Consider the following 23,650-nt stretch of genomic DNA (forward strand, 5'->3'; position numbering starts at 1 on the left):
AAAAAAATACTTATGACACTAGTTGCAGATTATTGTAAATTAACAAAAAAAAAAAAAAAAAAAAAAAAAGGTCAGGAAAAAACTTTTTTCAGAAGGAAGAGTTAATCCGACTGTAACAGAATGTCGATTACATTTGCATTTTTGCTGTATATATCTACTAGTTCCGCAGAAAATAAAACATGTCATTAAATGATTGAATTTATTCCTAGCTCTCTGGTTGGCCGAAATCTAACATTATAGAAATTGTACCGAGTTAAATTCACCTGCACGAGACTTTCTGGGTGAGCACAACATTTATTTTTTCAACATTGGACCAAAAATAGACTGAGAACTTTCAGATTGATACATTAGTTTGAACAGTTATGTTTACCTGCACGCGATCTTCCAGGTGAACATTACAATTCCTTTTTTTTCTATATCAAATCAAATTTCTAAATTAAAACGATTGTGAAAATTATTTTGCATGCACCCGACTTCCAGGTGAATATAACAATTTTTGCACATCAGACCAAACGTAGATCAAGATATTCAAAATTTATACAACTGGTTTTATCTGTATTCTGAATCTAAAATCATAGTGACATCAGAATTTTGTTAAAAAAAAAAACAAAACAAAAACAAAAAAAACAAAAAAAATTACCAGGGGTTTTTAAAGATAACAAAGATGAAAATCTGAGGAGTATAATATTCACCAAGCCCGAAGGGTTGTACTTCGGAGGTGGTTAAATCATCGAATTTACTCAAAAAACTCCCTATATATATTTAGTGTTCCTATTACATTTAAAAAAGAACATCAAAAAGTATGGGGTCCATGGGCCACAATGCTCACCCAGAGGTAAACCCAGTTTTTTTTTTTCGGGGGGGGGGGGGGCACATATGTCAGATTCTCCTTACCTTTTTTTCGAGGGGTCCGTGTTTCCTAGAGGGGTCCAGGGTCATTTTTCATTACGTTTACATAGAAATTTAATAACTCTGACCTTAGTCCTACTGTTTTTCATCTGAAGATTCTAAAAAGATTTTCTCCTGAATTAGTCCAATCTTAGATTTTGGCCAAACATTGTGTTACAACCACAGCTTGAAAAGGTCATCACTTGACTAAATTTGAATCACACACAGCACAGTGATTCTTTTAAAAGTATCAATATTACTAACATTGCCTTGCTGCTCCGGGGGAGATTTTTGTCCTGCATGTACACCTGCATTATGTAAAATATGATCCTCCATTCCAGTCTCACCCTTACCCCACGGTTCAAAAATTAAAACAAGAGGCCCATGGGCCACATCGCTCACCTGAGCACATTGGCTAGGAAAAAGCACAAATCACTTCAGTATTGAAAAGTTTAAAGGGGGGGGGGGGGCTTGGATTATGAACTACCTGAGGATGCTTCCATATCAATATAAAAATGGCTTTGCTGTTCTTGAGCAGCAGATTTTTAAAGATTTTTTTCCTATATACATGTATTCCCTTGTTAAAATTTTGATCCCCCATTGTGGACCCTCCCCCCCCCCCATCATTTGAACAAACTTGAATCTACTCTACCTGAGGATGCTTCCTTATCAATATGACTAAACATGGCTTTTCTGTTGATGAAAAGATTTTTTCCTATATATTTCTATGTAAAAATTTGATCCCACATTGTGGCCCCACCCTACCCCACATCAATATGACTAATTGTGAAATTGCTGTTCTTGAGAAGAAGATTTTTCAAGTTTTTTTTCTGTATATTCCTATGTAAAACTTTGATCGCTCATTGTGGTCCCACCCTACCCCTGGGGGTCATGATTTGTACAAACTTTAATCTACACTACCTGAGAATGATTCCATATCAATATGACGAATTGTGGCTTTGTTGTTCTTGAGAGAAAGATTTTTAAAGATTTTTTTTCTATAAATTCCTATGTAAAATTTTGATCCCCCATTGTGCCCCCCCTCCCGCTTGGGGGTCATGATTTTGTACAAACTTGAATCTACACTACCTGAGGATGCTTCCATATAAATTATGACTAATTGTGGCTTTGTTGTTTATGAGAAAAACAATTTCAAGATTTTTCCTACATATTTCTATGTAAAACTATGATCCCCCATTGTGGCCCCATCCTACCCCCAGGGGTCATGATTTGAACAAACTTGAATCTGCACTACCTGAGGATGATTCCATATCAATATGACTAATTGTGGCTTTGTTGTTCTTGAGAAGAAGATTTTTAAAGATATTGTTCTATATATTCCTATGTAAAACTTTGATTCCTCATTGTGGCCCCACCCTACCCCTGGGGGTCATGATTTGAACAAACTTGAATCTGCACTACCTGAAGATGATTCCATATCAATATGTCTAATTGTGGCTTTGTTGTTCTTGAGAAAAAGATTTTTAAAGATTTTTTTCTATACATTCCTATGTAAAACTTTGATCCCCCCTTGTGGCCCCACCCTACCCCTGGGGGTCATGATTTGAACAAACTTGAATCTACACTACCTGAGGATGATTCCATATCAATATGACTAATTGTGGCTTTGTTGTTCTTGAGAAGAAGATTTTTAAAGATATTGTTCTATATATTCCTATGTAAAACTTTGATTCCTCATTGTGGCCCCACCCTACCCCTGGGGGTCATGATTTGAACAAACTTGAATCTGCACTACCTGAAGATGATTCCATATCAATATGCCTAATTGTGGCTTTGTTGTTCTTGAGAAAAAGATTTTTAAAGATTTTTTTCTATACATTCCTATGTAAAACTTTGATCCCCCCTTGTGGCCCCACCCTACCCCTGGGGGTCATGATTTGAACAAACTTGAATCTACACTACCTGAGGATGATTCCATATCAATATGATTAATTGTGGCTTAGTTGTTCTTGAGGAGAAGATTTTTAAAGATAAATATTCCTATATATTCCTATGTAAAACTTTGATTCCTCATTGTGGCCCCATCCTACCCCAGGGGGTCATGATTTGAACAAATTTGAATCTACACTATGTAATGAAGGTCTCACGTAAGTTTCAACTTTTACAGCCCAGTGGTTCTTGAGAAGAAGATTTTTAAAAGATACTACCAAATTTTCACTAATTCTTAATTATCTCCCCTTGACAGAGGGTGTGGCCCTTCATTTGAACAAACTTGAATCCCCTTTACCCAAGGATGCTTTGTGGCAAGTTTGGTTGAAATTGGCCCAGCGGTTCTGGAGAAGAAGTCGAAAATGTGAAAAGTTTACAGACGGACGGACAGACAGACAGACGGACAGACGGACGACGGACAAAAAGTGATCAGAAAAGCTCACTTGAGCCTTCGGCTCAGGTGAGCTAAAAATGAATCCACAGTGACACGACTGGGAAATATTTGCACATTAATATGACTAAGTGGGGTCATTGAAAAGATTTCTTTAACTTCCAGTTTATTCCCATTTAAAACTTTGAGTCCCTATTTTTGCCCCAACATAGCCGCTGAGCCCATGACTTGAAAACAAAATGAATCTGCACTACATCAAGATGCTTGTAAATTAATCATGGCCTTGTTTTTAAGAAGACCTTTTCCTACATGTACATACACTGCATATAAAATCCGTATTGTGGCCCCACGTACCTACCCCAGTGGACCGTGATTTGAGCAATTTTATGCACTAAATGAGATGCTTGCATGTTGATATGGCTAATTATGACCCTATTGTACTTAAGAAGATATTTTCTTACTTCCTATATAAGGATTTATTTTCTAAAAATACATGTAGATCGGGATATTCCAAATTGACACAAATAGTTTTGGAAAGCTATTTTACTTGCTAACGGCTTCCACTCAGGTGTACGAAAGCCTATTAGGATCAAACTACGGTAAAAAAAAAATTTAAAAGGCGTTATAACGCGAAAAAAGGCGAAATAACGCCTTTTGAAAAGGCGTTATTACGCCTTTTGAAAAGGCGTTATTACGCCTTTCCAAAAGGCGTTATTACGCCTTTCCAAAAAGCGTTATTACGCCTTTCCAAAAGGCGTTATTACACCTTTTAAAAAGGCATTATGACGCCTCTCTAAAAGGCGTTATTACGCCTTTCCAAAAGGCATTATTACGCCTTTCCAAAAGGCGTTATTACACCTCTTATTTTTCAATACGTGACTTACTTAGCACACCCTGGGGGCTGATTATAATTAGATTTCCAGGAAAAAAGATTTTTAAATGTGTAAAATATTTTCAGTGTTAAACCAATTTAGTCCTTCTCTGATGCCAGACACTTCTACTTGCTCATTATACCTATGCAAATACTTTGCCTGTTTTTTCCAAGAGGAGAGAAAAATATTTCAAATTTGACATGAATTTTTAATACGTGGCTAGCAAAGCCCAAAGCTGGCTCTGCCTATATCCTGGATTTTCAAAAGGAGAGTGTTGACTTCTCTTAATGGACTTTTGCGAGAAGCACTGACTTTTACAGTCGACAGCTGACTTTGACATTTAAACTTGTGTTATGTACGGAGGTACGGAATTGATAATAGATAAGAAAACATTAATAGTGGTTAAAGGTATGGTGTTAGGGACACTTACATGGTTTATAGGTGTACAATCAACACAAGAGATGATAGGAGGCAGAAAAACATAACTTAAAATATGCTATTCGTGAGGGGTAGTATCTCCTTTTAATCTCATTTGCTGAAGAAATTAAATAAGGAAGGAAAAAAACATTTCGAAAGGAAAACTTGACAGAACTTGGTTAAGTTGGAAAGGGAGAGGTTTGAGGATAGGGTGGTTGCAGTTCCCTTCCTAGACAACGTTATATGTGCCTTGAAACTGCCCATTATTACCTTTTAATTAATTGTTCAGCTAAATACTTATACCGCAAAAGAGTTCCCGTAGGTTGTCCTAGTGTAAAAGTAATCCGTCGACTGTAAAAGTCAGCGCTTCTCGCAAAAGTCCAATACGCATGCAAACAGCTGTCTGCGAGATGTGCAGGAATATAGAAAATACTATAATTCATAATATAATTTATAATATTAAAACTATAATCTAGATATTGCATAAATAAAGATGGCTTTGGTTCAATGTTTCATATATTTATTATTTTAAAATAACGCCTTTCCATTTTTGGATATAACTTCTTTTCAAACAGGCCGGTATTACGAATGCGAGGGGGGGGGGGGGCACTTTTTGGGAGAATAGTCTTGCTGTAGTTTAAGTATAAAAATCATTTATTGATTGCTTGGTCCCTTCACATTTTTGTCAGTATGGTTAAACACGGGCAAGTCATTGCATTTAAAAAAAGTTTTACCGAAAAGTAAGAAAAAGATTCCCCTCAAGTTTAGGCAGTTTATTTTTTTTTCGGGGGGGGGGGGTTGTTTTTTGTTTTGTTTTTTTTTGTTTCCTAGTCAATTTTATGGGATGCTGCCCCCCCCCCCCTTCAAAAGCAAAGACATAATGATGACTCTTCAAAAGGCATAATAACGCCTTTAGGAAAGGCGTAATAACGACTTTTAGAAAGTTTTACCGAAAAGTAAGAAAAAGATTCCCCTCAATATTAGGAAGTTTATTTTTTTTTGGGGGGGGGGTGGTTCTTGTTTCTTGTTTCCTTGTCAATTTTATGGGAGGCTGCCCCCCCCCCTTTCAAAAGCACGAACCTGTCAAAGACATTATAATGGCTCTTCAAAAGGCATAATAACGACTTTTGGAAAGGCGTAATTACGATCTTATATGCGTTATTACGCCTTTTTCCGCGTTATAACGCCTTTTCAAAAGGCGTTATAACGCCTTTTAAATTTTTTTTACCGTAGTTTGAACATAATAGGCTTTCGTACAGGTGAATATAACATTAGGAAATAATTTAGCGGGGGGGGGGGGGGGGGGGGGGCTCCCCACACAAACAATTTTTTTCTGAATGTAAATTTTTACTTTTAATTTAGACTAAATTGAAAGGCTGGTCCCCCACTAATGGACCTTAATCCCCCACTATAACCTCACCTCAACCCCCCAGAAATAATTCTCTTTTCCTGGGGGCTCATCAAAGATTTTTTCAGCTGTCATTTTCCCTGAAAATACCCCCACCCCTTTCAAAATCTATCCTATATTATAAAAAGAGCAGAGATAGACATTAACTTTCAAATTCACTTGCCCTTTGGGCAAGTGATCGCAAACTGATTCGTCCGAATGCAAAACTTGGTTGCCCAAAATTAGGAAAGAACTTACGAAGAAAATTATTTATTACTGTAAATGTTTTGATAAGAAAAAATGTGACTAAATACACTACTGTCAATTTAGTAAGCTGAGCTACCTGAAAAATTGTCGATGCTGCATTTGTACATATATGTACAAACCACTTTTCCCCTGAAAATGCCCCCAATCCCCATCCCTTTCAAAATCTATCCTATATTATTAAAAGACTTGGAGCCTGACATTATTTGTTTTTTCATAGCAACTTAAGTTAGTAGGTTATAAAAATTCCAAATTAATACGACTGGTAATGTTTATTTAACCCTGCTTCTCTCATAACATTTGGCTAAAACCTCAGCAAATGTAAACAAGTAAGATGACATGCACTGGTCGGCAGGGGATGCTCACTCCTCCATGGCACCTGACCCACCTCTAAATTTTGAGGTCTGTATTTGCTCTGCTTCAAATTTATATCGTTCATTGGACTTTCGAGATTGAATACTGTTCGTTATCTTCATATTTCATCTGCTTATTGAGTTCGTATCATTTAATCATTGAATCATATAATAAAAAAATATTGCTGTTTTTTCAGTCAATACGATGATTTAGCCACCTTCGAAGTATAATATTCATCACGGCCTTCGGGCTCAGTGAATATTGTACTCCTCAGGTGGCTAAATCATCGTATTGACTGAAAAAAAAAACAGCATCAATTGTATAATAATGACCCTGCTTTTCTTTAAAGATTTTTCCCTATTATATTTGCATGTAGAAATTTCATAGTCTATTGTGACCCCACTCTTCCTGCAGGTTTAGTTTCAGTTTCAGTTCTTTATTTTGTGGGATCTATGTCATATTGTAATTTTTGAATTTACCGGGTGGTAGTAAATACAAAAATTACAATATGACCTATGTCATATTGTAATTTTTGAATTTACCGGGTGGTAGTAAATACAAAAATTACAATATGACAATTTACTACCACCCGGTAAATTCAAAAATTACAATATGACACGTACATCCCATAAGTAATATATAATTACAGTACAATATTTATCAATTACATACAAAGTACAATAACATGTATTACACTTACAAACTTGTGATACTTACATTCTTTTATTTAGCTAATTGTTTTAAACATTCTAATCGTAAGTTTATGATTTGAGCAAATTTAATCCGCCTTATCTGATGATGCTTGTATAAAATATATTGTTGTTCTTGAGGAGAAAATTTAAAAAGTTTTTTCCCTTTATAAATCCATGTAAAACATTGATCCCCAATTGTGGTCCACTGTTGGACCTGTGATTTTAAAATATTGAAACTGCACCATGCGCGGATCTAGAGCCCCCCCCCCTGGAATTTGCAGTTATTAAAGGTATATACTGAAGCAAAAAAAATGACTTTGCCCCCCCCCCCCCTTAGAAAACGTGGATCCCACCATCACCACCACGAAATAGGTGTTTTTCATGTTTGGGAAATGGATTTTGTTTTTTTAATTTAATTATTTATTTGTTTATTTATTTATTTATTTTTTTTTTTTTTTTTTTTTTTTTTGCTTGTCAAGAAATTGAGAATTTTTTTTGGGTTTAATTCGTTTGTGAAGGGAATTTTTTTTTCTTTTGCATGTCAAAAAATTTTTGGGTTGGATTTTTTTTTTGATTGGGGTGGACCCCCCTCCCCCCCCCCCCCCCGGAAAAAATCCTGTATCCGCGCCTGTGCACTACCTGTTGATGCTTGCATATAAATATGACTATCATGACATTGCTGCCTTGAGAAATTTTTCTATTTATCTCTATGTAAAACTCTGATCCCCTACTGGGGCCTACCCTTCTACTGGGCCTATGATTTGCACAATTGGTAATCTGCTTATATTCATTAATTTAACTAATAATGGCCCAATTGTTCTTGAGAAGATTTTAAAAAAAATTGCATATTATTTCCATCTAAAACGGAGATCCCCTATTTGCCCCTCTACCACCAGGGGCCATGATTTGAAAGTTTTTAATGTGCATTACCTCGCTTGGGGAAACTTGGCCATGTTAATATGTAATCATGGCAGTGCTGTTTTAAATTATGCTAGTGTTGCACCTACAGCGAAAGCAATAATTCTTATCACCCACTGTTATTTTAAATTTGCATTTAACCAGCTGTTAACTATACCTTATCATTTTAACCGGCTACTTATAATGTGGAGCGGTACTAAGAACTATTAAGATAAGTAGACTTAAAAGATTACAACAATGTAAAATTTTCATATGTGAGTAGCTTTCGTAATCTGTATAGCTAGGTGTGGTAAGCCAACTAAATCTGACTGGACATTTAAACTATGAATGATTCGTATAATATGATTCCTACAGATCACACGCCAAATACGCCCATCTTCTTTATAAAGATAATTTCTTTTATACCGGTATGACATTACAATGTAAAACTTTTACCCCCTACTGTGGCCAACCCTACCCCCGGAGGCTATGATGGACAATATTTTATCTACACTTACTAAACTGCTATATAAGCTTTCACTAAAGCAATGAATAAGGGAGCGCAAAAAAGGGCCAACTTTGAAAATAAATTGTACAAGAGGCCCGGGGCCACATCGCTCACCTGAGCACTGTCGCTAGGAAAAAACAAAATCAGTTTAGTATTGCAATACCTAAATGCATGAGTAGTCCCGACCTACCCCGAAAAGGGAGGGGGTATGATTTGAACAAAATTGAATCTACACTAACTAAGGATGCTTACACATTAAATATTTTTTTTTGACGAACTGTGACTTTTTTTCTTACAAATTTAAACTTTCATTGTGGCCCCTATACCTACCCCGGAGGGTCATGATTTGATCAAACTTGAATCTACACTATCTGAGGATGCTTCCATATAAATATGACCAATCATGGCTTTGCTGTTCTTGAGAAGATTTTCTAAGATTTCTCCTATATATTCCTATGTAAAACTTTGATCGTCCATTGTGGCCCCACCCTACCCCGGGAGTCATGATTTGATCAAATTTGAATCTACACCACCTGCGGATGACTCCATATAAATATGACCAATCATAGTTTTAATGTTCTTGAGAAGATTTTTGAATTTTTTTCTTATATACTCCTATGTAAAACTTAGATCGTCCATTGTAGTCCTACCCTACCCCCAGATTTGAACAAATTTGAGTCTACACCACCTGAGAATGCTTCCATATAAATATGACCAATCAAAGCTTTGCTGTTCTTGAGAAGATTTTTGAATATTTTCCCTATATATTTTCCTATGTAAAACTTTGATCGCCCACTGTGGCCCCGCCCTACCCCCCGTGGGTCATGATTTGAACAAACTTGAGTCAACACTACCTGAGGATGCTCATATAAATTTGACCAATCAAGACTTTGCTGTTCTTGAGATGAAGATTTTTAAAGCTTTTCCGTATGTATTCCTATGTAAAACTTTGATCGCTCACTGTGGCCCCACCCTACCCAGGGGGGTCATTATTTGAACAAACTTGAATTTACACTACCTGAGGATGCTTCCACATAAGTTTCATATTTTCTAACACAGTGGTTCTTGAGAAGAAGATTTTTGAAAGATGCCATAAATTTTTCATGAATTCGCAATTATTTCCCCTTGGAAGAAGGCGTGGCCCTTCGTTTGAACAAATTTGAATCCCCTTCACCCATGGATACTCTGTGCCAAGTTTGGTTGAAATTGGCCCGGTAGTTCTGGAGAAGAACATGAAAATGTGAAAAGTTTACGACAACAACAACGACGACGCCAACGACAGACAACGAGCAAATTTTGATCAGAAAAGCTCACTTGAGCCTTTGGCTTAGGTGAGCTAAAAAGATTTAGATATACAATCATACAATCGATAGTTTGTCCTTCGAATTCGGAATATGGGCTATCACATAATCCATTGTGAATTTCCATATATGGTATTAATTTGACGGCCACGTTGAATTTTGTCTATCCTCCGAAAACGGAGATTGTCTGGACCCGTTATTCGGCTGCTAAGTTCACAGGCACCTGACATGTGGACCCCCCCCCCCCCAATAAAAAGTGAGAGCTTGTAATTTCTGAAGATTATGATTTCCCCTTCAATCACTTCCATGTGTCGTCCTATGCCAACAGATGGTGCTTTTCCTTATGTTTAAAGACTGACCATTTACGTGGCGAACCTTTCAACCTAAGAAAAGGCACAATCTGCTGGCGTAGAACAAGATATGGGAGTAATTGACGGTGAAATCTCATATTTTTGAGAATTATAAGCTCTTACTATTTTTTTTTTTAATTTAAGGGGGATCCACACTTATCAATAAAAACCTACAGCGATACAAAGTAAATATCATCGTCGCAAAAATAAACACATTTCTGATTTTATACTAGGTGGCGCGTAAAAAAAAATTACACTGAATTTCTCCTTGAAGCAAACTACCCCCCTCCCCCATCCATGTATGATTGGTTTGTTGTCTCTTTGGCTCCAAATCAAGCCATTTCAGCCAATAAGAGCTTAGAGTCATTCATTCATATTCATGTAACAACAACTTGTACACGTATCTTGGTGTAGTCTACTTCTCTGTCGCGTGATATTTTCCTTGTTTATGGTGGCAGATTGGGGTGGGGATGCCCCCCCCCTTTTTTTTTTAATCTTAAAAAAAGGGGGGGGGGTGATTGTGAGTTATTTTCAGTTGTTTTTTTTTCCAAAAAAGTTTGCACCCCATTCCCTCCTAATTTGCAATCTTGAATCCACTTTTTTTTCTTACCAAAGATTCAAATTAGGCTTTAATAATATGTTTAGTATTTGAAAAGTTGTTTATAGGCAAACAAGTAGACTACAAGTTTTTTTCTGTCCTGCAACTTGTATAGCTAAAAAATAAAACCCTTAAGCCTTTTAAAACAAACATTTTGTAGCTATTACTTAGGTTTAATTACACAATTCCATCCTCATTCAATATGAACACAATTAAGAGAAATCATAAATGATTTTGTCAATAAAATACAAATACATGTTAAGGAAATTCCCATTGTTTACAAGCAGTAATAATAGTTATATAGTTAATTTGCCAAGCTGTATATTTTACCATATGTTGTTACAGAACAATTTTCATTTAAAGTGCAAATATTTGGATTCAAATGTATGTACAGCAGAAAGTAAAAAATAAATATTTGAAAGCTTACTTACACTTATGTACAATAACAAATAAACATCAATTTATTAAGGCAAATTTAATATAAAACAATATTTATATAATTTTCTAATTATACACTGTATATCACTATAAAAAAGTATCTATATATGCAAAAACATTTATGTTCAATAAACCATAAAAAGTTGCAGAGAAGATTGAACTGGGTTTTTTTTTCTCTCTTTCAAAAATCAAAATCTAGTTTACTTTTTACAAAACATCACTGTGGGGTTGAGTAACTGCTAAATGTGATGACTGCACATTTAAATAATTGGGAGGAATGTAGTCTTCTTCCTCCCCCTCCTCATCTTCCTCCTCAGAACCATCTAACTCCTCATCTTCATTATCATAGGCAGCAAAATCCGAGTCAATGGATGGAAAGACAGGCTTTGAGGAGGAAATGGCCTGAGTTTGTGAATAAGTCTGACCGCTAGGCCGGCTTTCTTCAGGGAGGCCACTCTGGTTCTTTACTTCACCCTCCTCTAAGTTACGGTCCAGGTCTGGTTCCTTGTACACTGAGGAACTCATTAACTGATCTCTACTGCGTTTACCATTTTCCTCATTGAAGGTAGCCACCATATGTCCCATAAGGAGATCGGTGTCATCCATATTCCCTGTTGAACCCTTGCCAAAGCGGTTCTCCTTATGTCTCCTAATGTGACGCTGAAGGTATCGCTTCTGGGTAAACATTTTGCTGCATAAATAACAAGCAAATTTCTCAGTAGAGAAGTGAAGATGCATGTGTTGCTTCAGATTTGGAGCAGTGGTAAATCTCTGATGACAGACTTCACAAGAAAATGGCTTCATCTTAGTTGGTCGTTCTGTTTCGTCTATTCCTTCTTCCTTTAACTGTTGGTGGCGTTTAAGATGTCTATATAGATAGCGATCCTGGCAGAACTGCTTCCCACAGATGTGACAAGTAGCTGTAAAGACTTCCTTGTGAATTGACCTGTGTCTGTCCAGATCTTGTTTACATTTGTAACTCTTATCACAGTCAGGACAGGGAAATGGTCGATTCTCACTGTGGGTCAACATGTGCCGCTGTAGAATGTTAGTGTGGCTAAATTTTCTGCCACAGATGTGGCAAGGAATGTGGTCAGAAGTGTTATGTATGATCATATGATGTTTCAGTTCAAATCCAGAGACAAATTTCTTGTCACACATGGTGCAGGGGAACTGGCGATCATTCATGTGTCGTTTCATATGTTTAGCCAGACTGCTATTCAGCTCTTTTCCACAGAGTTCACATTTATAAGGCTTTTTGCCTGAAAGAGCAAATTGTTCAGTTTAAGAGATAGGGTACATGCAAAACAGAAATGTTGTCACACATCAACTTGCATTATGCTCATTAATATCTTTAACAAAACATATTTCACGTGCAACTTATGCCATATTAGTTTTCATATCTCCCAAATCAGCACTAGGGTATATATACTCTCCACATTTGTTACACCTGATTGCACACTTGGAACTCATGGCTGATAAAATTATGAGGTATTTCTTAGTATTTACATATTTTAAAATTTGTTGTTTTACGTGCATTTTGTGTTTGTTTGACTTTGTAATGCATTGACCTATGCAATTGATGTTACTTTTTCTCTTGACATGGTATAGCGGTGGGGTGTCCTAAAATGTCCACACAGGTGAGATCTGTATAGTGATTTACTTTGATCCCTGAAGAAGTCAGTCTTATATATGGACTCGTGAAATTGAAAAGAACGAAGAGAAATATGGTGGACAAGGATAAATCTCTTCCTTTTACGAGTCGTGTTCAGCTTTAATTAAGAAAGAAAAAGTTTTCAAACTGTTACCATGGCTCCAACTTAAAACATTTGTTCAGCAATGGTTGTATATAATTTTCCAGAGTACAAAAAATACACAAAAATATCTTCTAATTTTTTTTTGGATCTAATAAGAGCAGAGTATTACCATGAATATGCATCAGCAAAGTTTAAAAACTTCCATTTTAATACACAGAGAATTACTAATAGTCAATTCACAAGGAAACACCAACAAACTGAAATTTATTTACTACAAAACAACCAACACCCTTCCATTGATTTATAAAAAAAAATTAACAATCAACACAAATGCAAAAAGCTTCCAAAATATTGACACGATTACCTGTATGTCTGGTCATGTGACGTCGTAGATGCCCAGACTCCCTGAAGCTCTCCCCACAGACTTCACATGTGAAAGGCTTGTCCCCAGTGTGTACCCTCATGTGGTTTCTCAAGAGATCATTACGGAAAAATATCTTACCACACTCATCACACACAAAAACGCTGTCCTTCTTAGCTGTAAAGAAAAAGTTAATAAATTCAAAATATGCTGTTAAAAGAAAAAGCATGTATCATAGATGAGTGTTATTCTTTGAACAATACAAATTACTGTAAAATGTAAATATGAAAAGAAAAATTATCCTTCCATTTATTACATAATTTAAATTATATCAATGGAACAGATTTATATAGAATGAAGGCAATGGGTAAGGTACAATATGTGTATAATAACCTCTCAAATTTAGTTTCATATGAGGGACTGACTCATCCAAACCACAAATTAAATTAAAAAATAAATTGATAGAAAAATTTTCCAATACATAATGTACACTGATAAAAACTTTCAGGAGATAGTTTTGAACATGATCTATATATACAACTGCAGAAAAAATACCCGGTATCTATTCTGAACACGCTCTTCATCAGTCATTACCTGTTCTCTTCTTTTTATTTCCAGGAGACTCCTCATTTGGGGGAATTACAAACAATGTGTCCGAATCTGTACACACTGTGGTTGGGAGCTCTTCTTCATCTTTCTGCTTCTTTTTTCTTGCCTTCTTTTTAGGGGCTTCCTTCTCACTGCTTTTCTTTGTAGCCTTTCTCTTCGGTGCTTTTTTAGGTGTCTTTATTTTGATTTTCAGGGATTTCTTTGGAGGTTCTGGTGTCCAGTCTGAGTCACTTTTGTCCTTCTCAGTTATACTTGAGTCCTCCAGTTTTTGAAAATAAGCCTCAGCTTCGTATTCATCAGTTGTAGATCCAGAGTCCTCATTGTGGGGGAAGTCTTCAACAGGATCATCGTCTGATAAATGATCTGTTGGTGCAGTATCTTCCACATCAACATCAGGGGGTTCTTCCTTAACACTGATTGTTAAATGTTGTACCTTTGTAAATGAATCTGAATTTAGCTCTGTTTCTGTCACTATGGCTTTGAGTGGGCTTTGATCTGGAGTCTGACTGCTACAAGAAGCACTAGGACTCCCTGCTATGGATTTCACTGGACTTGGATCTGGAGTTTGAATAATGGAAGGAGCATCAGGGATCTCTGTTTGCTCTTTGTGATTCTGGTCCTGAATATTGTCTGGAATACTTTGTTCATAAGATTCACTTTCTGTATTTGACTTCGTTTCCATATTCTTACTAGACTCACTCAGGACAGCACCCTGTAGATTCTGTGTGCCTTGGTTTATCAAAGTATCCTGTAAATTCAGTGATTCTTCATCTGTCACCATGTCCTTTTTTGTCCCCATCATAGATGCTGCTTGCTCAACTGGTTTGGAGATGGTACACTGCTGCACTCCCTGGGTGCTTTGTGAAACATCCCATGATAAGTCAGACAGTCTTTTTCTCCCAGAGGATTTGCTTTTAAACTGTTGCTGATTGGGAACTGCTGGTGTCAGCCCCATTCCAGCAGCATAGGACAAATAATCCCAGTTCATAAGGGAAGGATCTGACTGATCGCTAAACTGGTTCACTATTGACTGGTCTCCCTGAGCTACAGCCAGTCTTCTGTACAGAGCCATCTGTGTTTCCTCAGCAAATTTCTGAAATGATGCAATTTCTGCTTCAGTAGTATCTGTATGTGCCCTGTGACTGATCTCCGAGGAACCTCCTTGCACGGAAGGGAAGTCTGGGATCTGCTTAGGTAATTTGGGTTCTCTCTTGTCTAAACTTGGAGTTCCTCTATTCTGTATAAGCAAACAAAAAATGGATAAATACTCATTCCTTTGTTCAACAAAACTCTGGGTTCACAGCTAAGTACGGCCTAAATTGTTTACACAAAGGTGATAATTTTGACACTGTAATTACTTGAGGTTTAATTATTAAAATATGGCCAATGGGCAATCAAAATTTGCCTTGAATAGCAACTTAGCCAAACTGCTCCTGGCAAAAAGGATGACACTGGAATTACAATAACTGCTTTAAGTGTAGCGCCCAGAAGTTATATTAGGTGACAGAATAACATTAATATATAATAAATAGAAATATGCATTGAATACTATCAGCAAAGTATTCCATTTTTTAACATACGTGTAATATATATATCTCATTTTAAAAAATATACAAAAACTTCTGCTTAATATTATTATACTTGGCTCCAATCACATTGATTTCGGAAGAGGTAGCTGCATATTTTTGATATACATGTACATCATTACTTGATATACAAAAATATTTCATCTCACTCTGTGCAAAAATTGTAAATTTCAAGAAAAAAAAAGTTTGTTTTTTTCCATTGTGGGTAAACAGTTTGTTCATAGAAACTTGGCAAAAAGTTTGTTTCAGGATGTTTTCAACTGTAAGCAAAGGTATCTGTTGATCTTGTTCAGTTAACAGACTCAGAGGAATAAAGCACATCTTTTTAAAGTTATACACATTTGTTCATTTCCTTTAAAAGTATTATTTGTGTCACATTTTATGCCTAATGTAAATGATGAAAACAAATGTGAACTTACAGTTGAGTAATTTTTTTTTCCACTAATGGATTTAGTCAGCTACAATAAACATATAACTGCTTTTACATCTATTCAAATTGTTTACAAAATTTTCAAACCTGACCATTCTTTAAAAAGATGAATATTATACATGTATCATTTCTTTGTCAGTCTTATTACAAGAGGCCAAAGGGCAACAAAGCTCACCTGTGTTACCTTTGCCCTGTGGTTCAAGGAAGACATGACTTAAACCAGGGGTAGAAACTCTCTAAACATACAACTCGCAAATAACTGCAAGTACCAATAAAGTGAACTCGCAATTTCACAAGACTACTCGCAATTTTAAAATAAAAGCTTTTTTTCTAATTTAAAATTAAATACATGTATCTTAAGGATAAAGTAACTTCTGTTAAATAAAGAAAATACAACTAGAGTCTCACTGTGTTTTATATATATTATATTGAATTGAATCAAAAGCATTTTGTTCTGTAAAACTTATACAAATTATATTATATAATTTTGGACCACTTTCTATGCATGTTTTTTTTCCTCCAGTTCTTCTTGATCTACTCTTGATTTTTCTTGATCTAAGTTTAAGAAATCTGGTAAAAAATCAACTCGCAAGTTTTTGCGAGTTACTATATTTTCAACTCGCAATTTTGATATTCTAACTCACAGTTTGCGAGTAATATACATGTATATTGAATTTTGAACCCTGTTAAACAAACTTGAATTAACACATAATGGGATGCTTCAATATCAATATGACTTACAATTCCTTGCTGTTCTGGAGATATATTTCTATGTAAAACTCTTGATCCCCCATGGTGGCCTCACCCTACCCCCAACCCATCCATCTCATGATTTGAACAAATTTAAATTAAAAGTACCTGATGATGCTTTCATACCAATATGACTAATCATAGCTTTGCTCTTCTTGAGAAGATTTTTAAAAAAAAATCTCCTATAAATTCCTATGTAAAACTTTGATCCCCCATTGTGCCCCCTACCCTCAGGGGTTATGATATGAACAAACTTGAATCTACACTATCTGAGGATGTTTCCATATCAATATTGCTTTACTGTTCTTGAAAAGAAGACTTTTAAAGATTTTTCCCTATATATTTCAATGTAACACTTTGATTCCCCATTGCCTAACTTAATACTTTTTTTGGTAAAAACTATAAGCAAAATCGAAAGTTTGTTTAAGAAAGTAGAACTTACAGAAAAGGGGCGTTACGGCCTTTTATGTACAGGTACACAGAGTTCTTGGTGAACAGTCTAGCTATGAAACAAAGAAACATTTCCCTGGAACATATTTTTTTCATTTTAAAAAACCATATGATATCATTCTTGTGTGTTTTCTCTTGTTTTCAGGCCTGTAGGAAGCATTTTCATCGGGTTGGGGTGGGTGGGGGGAGCAGTGGGCACAAAACAAACATTTGTTGATAAGCTTACCCCCCCCCCCCCAAAAAAAATGAGACATTCCTGGTGAGGGGGCACAATGATAAATTAGCCTTATTTCTTTTCTTATGTATTTACTGACAAAATCATTGAGGGGGCACAATCAGAAATTGCTTTTTTTTTTACTGGTATAGTATATACTGGCACCCTCACCCTACTCGCTACCCACGGACCTGGTTCAGGGCCATAAAACTTAGATGAGCTCACTTTTGATCCCAGTCTCTCTTTTCTACATACTATTAATTCCTTTGGTAAACATGAGACTGTGATCAAAAGTGAGCCCGTCTAAGTTTTATGGCCCTGGTGCAAGATGTTTCAAATAATAATGATAAATATGACTGCCATTTTTGATTGCCCGCTTATGGTACACAAATATCAGGTCTTTTAAATTGATATTGTCATCCCATTATTTTTTTAAAGGAGGACAGAGAAAATTTTTATCACTAACAAATCTCAGGGCCGAAGTAGGATGGAGCAAAAGGTTGGGCTCCCAACTTTTTGTGTGGAGAATAATCTTTTTCAGCTTTTTACATATGAAAATTCATTTATAAGCTGCACCCTCCCCACTTCTTTTTTTGTAGTATCATCAAACTCTGGCAAATTCTTGCATTGAAAAAAAAAGTTACTGTAAAGTTAAAGAAAGATATCCTAAACATCGCCTCCCACGAAGGAGGAGTTTTGGCAGTTTATTTATTCAATCTTCATTTTTTTTTTTAGCCCCCCCCCCTTTCGATAAACATTGATATGGATCTGCATCTACTGAGCAGTTGTTGTTCTTTTTTAATATGATATCACTGCAATTACATTAGTTCTTAATATACTGGGGCACTGATCACAGTAGTCTAGTAGTTGGGCGCTAGCTTCGTAGGCGATGGGAGGGTAAGAGTTCGCTTGTCCTAAGTTCCTAGTGCCGGCCAGCAAAATGTAAGATGTTTAACATACGTGTTGGTAATGACTATTCCTTCGGCATTTAAAGTCAAATTGAATGATTTTTTGGTTGAGACCTTAAAAACCGAAGCCCATCTAAATCCCCGCAAGCCCTGAATAAGCGGATAATGATTCATGTCCCATCGTCAAATAAAATAAAATTAAGAAGATAAAATAAAATTGGAACATATAATAAAACAAAAAGCAAGAATCAAAATTAAATAAGAAATTCAAATGAAAATATAATATGGAAGTTAGAATAAAAAAAGAAATAAAATCTAAATAATTTATTTCAGTTGGAAAAAGAAGAAGTTAGAATAAAAAATAAAGGTAAAAACTGTGGCACTGATGCCCCTCCATAGTTTCTCATTATCAAAATTCGACATTCATGTAGACTTTACATTTGTAGACTTGTCATTGTCTTTGTGTTTTATTCAGAGCGAGGAAATATAAATTCCGGGAAACAAAGTTTACAACATCAAAAATACACACATTCATAGTATAAACTCAAAGTCAACACAGTTGCATATTCGGAACTACATGCTAGGATGTTGGAATTACCTACTTACATATGTAGACTATGAAACTGATACGATTACAAGTTTGGATTTACAAACTTACAAGTTTGGATTTACAAACTTACAAGTCTGGATTTTTGAACACGATTACCCTCCATACTCTTGTGGCCCTACTCCATCCCTGGGAGCTATATTTTGAGCAAACTTTCACCTAAATTTTCTTTTTTGAACCAAGGATTTGTGAGAAGACGATTTTAAAAAGATGCCACAAATTCACTTTTTCCTAATTACCTCCCCTTAATTCAAGAATACTTTGTAGAAAGTTTAGTTGAAATGGCCCATTGGTTCTGTAGCAGAAGTTCAAAATTTGTAAAGTCCACACACAATACATGACAATCTTTGATCAATAAAGCTCACTTGAACATTTGGATTGGATGAGCTAAATATTGTACTTGTTGTGAATTAATATTGTACTTACTGAATTTTCCTGGAATGTGCCCTTTTTATGCGTCAGTATGTGTTGTTTGAGTTCAAAGCCTGATACAAATTTCTTGTCACAGAGAACACATGAGAACTGCCGATCGTTGAGATGCCGTCGGAGATGTTTGGCCAGGCTACTGTTGAGCTCCTTCCCACAAATGTAACACTGATAAGGCTTCTTACCTAATAAACAGGAAGAAATTAATGGAAAAATAATGATAAATTCATTAACAGAGGCAAATTCTCTGTATTAATCCAACACAAAACAATAAAACAGAAAATTAAAATTTTATAGATTTGCTCTCCAAGCTATCTTTCTAGCAGAACCATTAACTTAAGAATCTTTACATTAAATATATTATGGAATATAATCCTTAAGTTTTAGATTATGTACTGACAGGAGCAATTTATGAACATATTTTCTGACCTATATGGCAGAACATGCATTCTTAGGAGGATTACTGAACTAAAATAAATAATAATATAGGTACATCACACAGTCAGTAATTAACCTGTATGTCTGGTCATGTGACGTCTCAGATGCCCCTGCTCTCTGAATTTGTCCCCGCAAACTTCACAGGTAAATGGCTTGTCCCCAGAGTGAACACGCTTATGATTGCGCAATAAATCAGCTCTGTTGAAGATTTTCCCACACTCCTCACACATGTAGCTCTGAGGTTTTCTCTTCCCTTGATATAAAATGTTTCTTTTTAAACATTTTTATTGAAAACAATTCAATCAAATATTACTGCAATATATATATTTAAGAATAAATTCTCTTAACCTTTTAAATTCATAAATGTATTCAACAAAATTACACTATAAGATTTGATGTGAATGTTGCTCTAGATTTGTAATACATTATAAGATTTGATGTGAATGTTGCTCTAGATTTGTCATACATTATAAGATTTGATGCGAGTGTTGCTCTAGATTTGTCATACATTATAAGATTTGATGTGAATGTTGCTCTAGATTTGTCATACATTATAAGATTTGATGTGAATGTTGCTCTAGATTTGTCATACATTATAAGATTTGATGCGAGTGTTGCTCTAGATTTGTCATACATTATAAGATTTGATGCGAGTGTTGCTCTAGATTTGTCATACATTATAAGATTTGATGTGAATGTTGCTCTAGATTTGTAATACATTATAAGATTTGATGTGAATGTTGCTCTAGATTTGTCATACATTATAAGATTTGATGCGAGTGTTGCTCTAGATTTGTAATACATTATAAGATTTGATGTGAATGTTGCTCTAGATTTGTAATACATTATAAGATTTGATGTGAATGTTGCTCTAGATTTGTAATACATTATAAGATTTGATGTGAATGTTGCTCTGGATTTGTCATACATTATAAGATTTGATGCGAGTGTTGCTCTAGATTTGTCATACATTATAAGATTTGATGCGAGTGTTGCTCTAGATTTGTCATACATTATAAGATTTGATGTGAATGTTGCTCTAGATTTGTCATACATTATAAGATTTGATGCGAGTGTTGCTCTAGATTTGTCATACATTATAAGATTTGATGTGAATGTTGCTCTAGATTTGTCATACATTATAATGATGTGAGTGTTGCTCTAGATTTGTCATACATTATAAGATTTGATGCGAGTGTTGCTCTAGATTTGTCATACTTGGTGGTTTTGGAAATTTGATTTCCTCCATATCATCTCCTTGTCTCCTGTCAGTAGCACTACTGCTCTCATCTTTACTCTCTTTATTTTTATCTCCCTTGACTTCATTTGAGTTCTCCATATGGATGTGACTTTCAATTTTAATCTCTCAACAATAAACTTGACTCCAGATTTAAAACTTGTTCACTAAGAAAAATCTGTAATACATGTATAAGTATACACAGTAAAATTCAGTTAAACAAAGTCCTGGGAACCTCAGAATTTACTTGTTATGTCTGTAAATCACTATATCTATATTACAAATTTGCTAACTATATTTAGCAAATTTGCAATAAAGATTTTTTCCCTTCTGTTATGACTACCAAATGTATTTTGGAAAGTATTAAATAGAAAGTCACCTTTGAGTTAAAAAGTTGTAAGATGAATTGAATTTCAATATTTTAAAGTTGAAATATTTGAAGTTGAGTTATAAAAGATGCAATTTGTTAAAATTTTTAATCTCTAGGCAACACAAAATTAGTTCTATATTGGTAAATTCTCTATATTCAATTTTATTTTATCAGTAAAATTTTACAAAGAATTCTTAAGAATTTTGCCTAGGATTCAAAGAAACTTCACTTTATTTGTAATTTCACAATATATCTGTTCATACTATACAAGCTTTACTGTATGCATCAACTAAAATCTTTTAAATAATCACAGAGAGGAGGTATAAAATAAAGGACACAAATTAACGCATAAATTATAGTTATAAAAACTAACTGCGGAAAAGCAAGAGGGAGCTGAAATACATCTGAGGAAAAGCAGGATGGCCTTAAACTACATTATTAATAATAGAAGGACTATTAAAGTTTTTTTTCTTGGATGAATTAATTATACATAAAATACCACAAAGATAAAGAAAATCCTTAGTTTGAAATTTTCAATTTTATTTATCAGATATCTATAGAGAATCTTGAATGCTTAGGAGTAAGAAACCTGAAATGTTTATACAATACTTACACTCTGAACATGTTGAGTTGCAGCTTGAGACAAATTTTATGTTTACTATGCAGTGGCAGATTTACTATAAAACTGTCAAAGTTAGCGTAAATCATAGTTTCATCAAGAAAATGTAAAAATGTCTACTTGGTAGATCTCATTTTTACCCTACAAAATCTCTAGAATCCAGGAGCTTCTGGGGGGCTTCACCCCATGGGCCCCCACCAGGGCTTCACCTGGGCCCACTGACCCCCAGCTTACTTTTTGAGTCCTCCTAACTTCAATTCCTCACAATCCGCACCTGCTATGTATTTTATTACAAAAATCAATAATAAATAAAACTAAATCTTTGTATTTCCCATGTTCAAGAAAATCTGTAGTATTTTAGTGGTATTTTCTGGTCAACCCTGTCAGATACCTGCTGTACTACCCCCCCCCCCCCTTTTCTCTCCTCGGCTACTTCCACCTGTCAGCAAATCTAAAAATCATCTAAACCTTTCTAAATGCACTTTTATTAAAACGTATTGTTGTAGCTTATTCCTTTACAACACCTGTCTGACATGATAGATATCAAATTTTGGAATGCCCCAAGGGCCTACTTAGCATGCATCACGTCTATTTATGCATATTTCAACCCCTTGTTCACGATTAATTTAATAAATGTTGATCATTACATTGTTCACAACGAAATGTAATTATTGTTCAATACCTTAATTTATCGTAGATCATGTACACTTGTTGGACAGAAATAAAATTATGCGTGGGGTCCTGGCGAGACAAACAGCGGAAATCAATATTTACACTGTATTAAATGAATCGAAACGATAACGAATCCGGATTGACTGAAAGCTGTGGTTGTCAAAGTTAGGACTTCCCGTAAATAGAAGTTTACCACTTTGACAATAAATAAATAAATAAATAAATAAATAAATGAATAAAATAAAACAACACTATAATATATGGTTTACAACTCTAAACTACAGTTAACCATAGGCACTCCCCAGCTTAATTGTTAAAAAATATATATTTACTATACTATAAACATGTTTATAGTATAGTAGATATATATTTTTTAACAATTGAGCTGGGGAGTGCCTATGGTTAACTGTAGTTTAGAGTTGTAAACCATATATTATAGTGTTGTTTTATTTTATTTATTTATTTATTTATTTATTTATTGTCAAAGTGGTAAACTTCTATTTACGGGAAGTAAATGATGATCCCCCGGGGAAGTAAATGGTCAGAAGAGTATATGAGAAGAGAGAGAGATAATGAACCAGGAGATCAGCACGTACTTTGAATGTAAATTTCTACTTGATATTGTTAATACAGGCCCGTAGGAAGCAATTTCACTTTGAGGGGGCACAACCATACATTTTTAGTTGGGAGGGGGGCACTATCAAGTACCAAAATTCCTTTACAAGCACAAAAAGGGGTCATCAGACGTTTTTATTGAGGGGGAATAAGCATAATCATAGTAACTATGTTTTCTATAGTATTCTATATATCGGCAAAATTATTGGGGGTGGGCACGCCCCCCCCCCCCGTTCCTACTGCCATGTAATACACTCATCTGAACAAACTATTGAATGTGTTGTTTTTATATTA

General features: G+C 35.1%; 1 protein-coding gene across 1 annotated transcript; it reads right to left on the reverse strand.

Moving 5' to 3' along the window:
* Positions 1–11,367: 11,367 nt before the first annotated feature.
* Positions 11,368–22,791, reverse strand: LOC133181783 (uncharacterized). The gene is made up of 7 exons (XM_061316372.1): positions 22,752–22,791; positions 21,062–21,258; positions 19,920–20,096; positions 19,406–19,590; positions 14,020–15,271; positions 13,429–13,602; positions 11,368–12,569 (listed from the first exon to the last, which is right to left on the reverse strand). Exons 2-7 carry the CDS (start codon positions 21,180–21,182, stop codon positions 11,515–11,517), a joined length of 2,964 nt encoding a protein of 987 aa, XP_061172356.1. The 5' UTR covers positions 21,183–21,258; positions 22,752–22,791; the 3' UTR covers positions 11,368–11,514.
* Between the last annotated feature and the right edge of the window lie 859 nt (positions 22,792–23,650).

This window comes from Saccostrea echinata, unplaced genomic scaffold (assembly GCF_033153115.1).
Source record: "Saccostrea echinata isolate AGI-Se365-2 ecotype Australia unplaced genomic scaffold, CSIRO_AGI_Sech_v1 ptg000009l, whole genome shotgun sequence".
Lineage (NCBI taxonomy): Eukaryota > Metazoa > Mollusca > Bivalvia > Ostreida > Ostreidae > Saccostrea > Saccostrea echinata.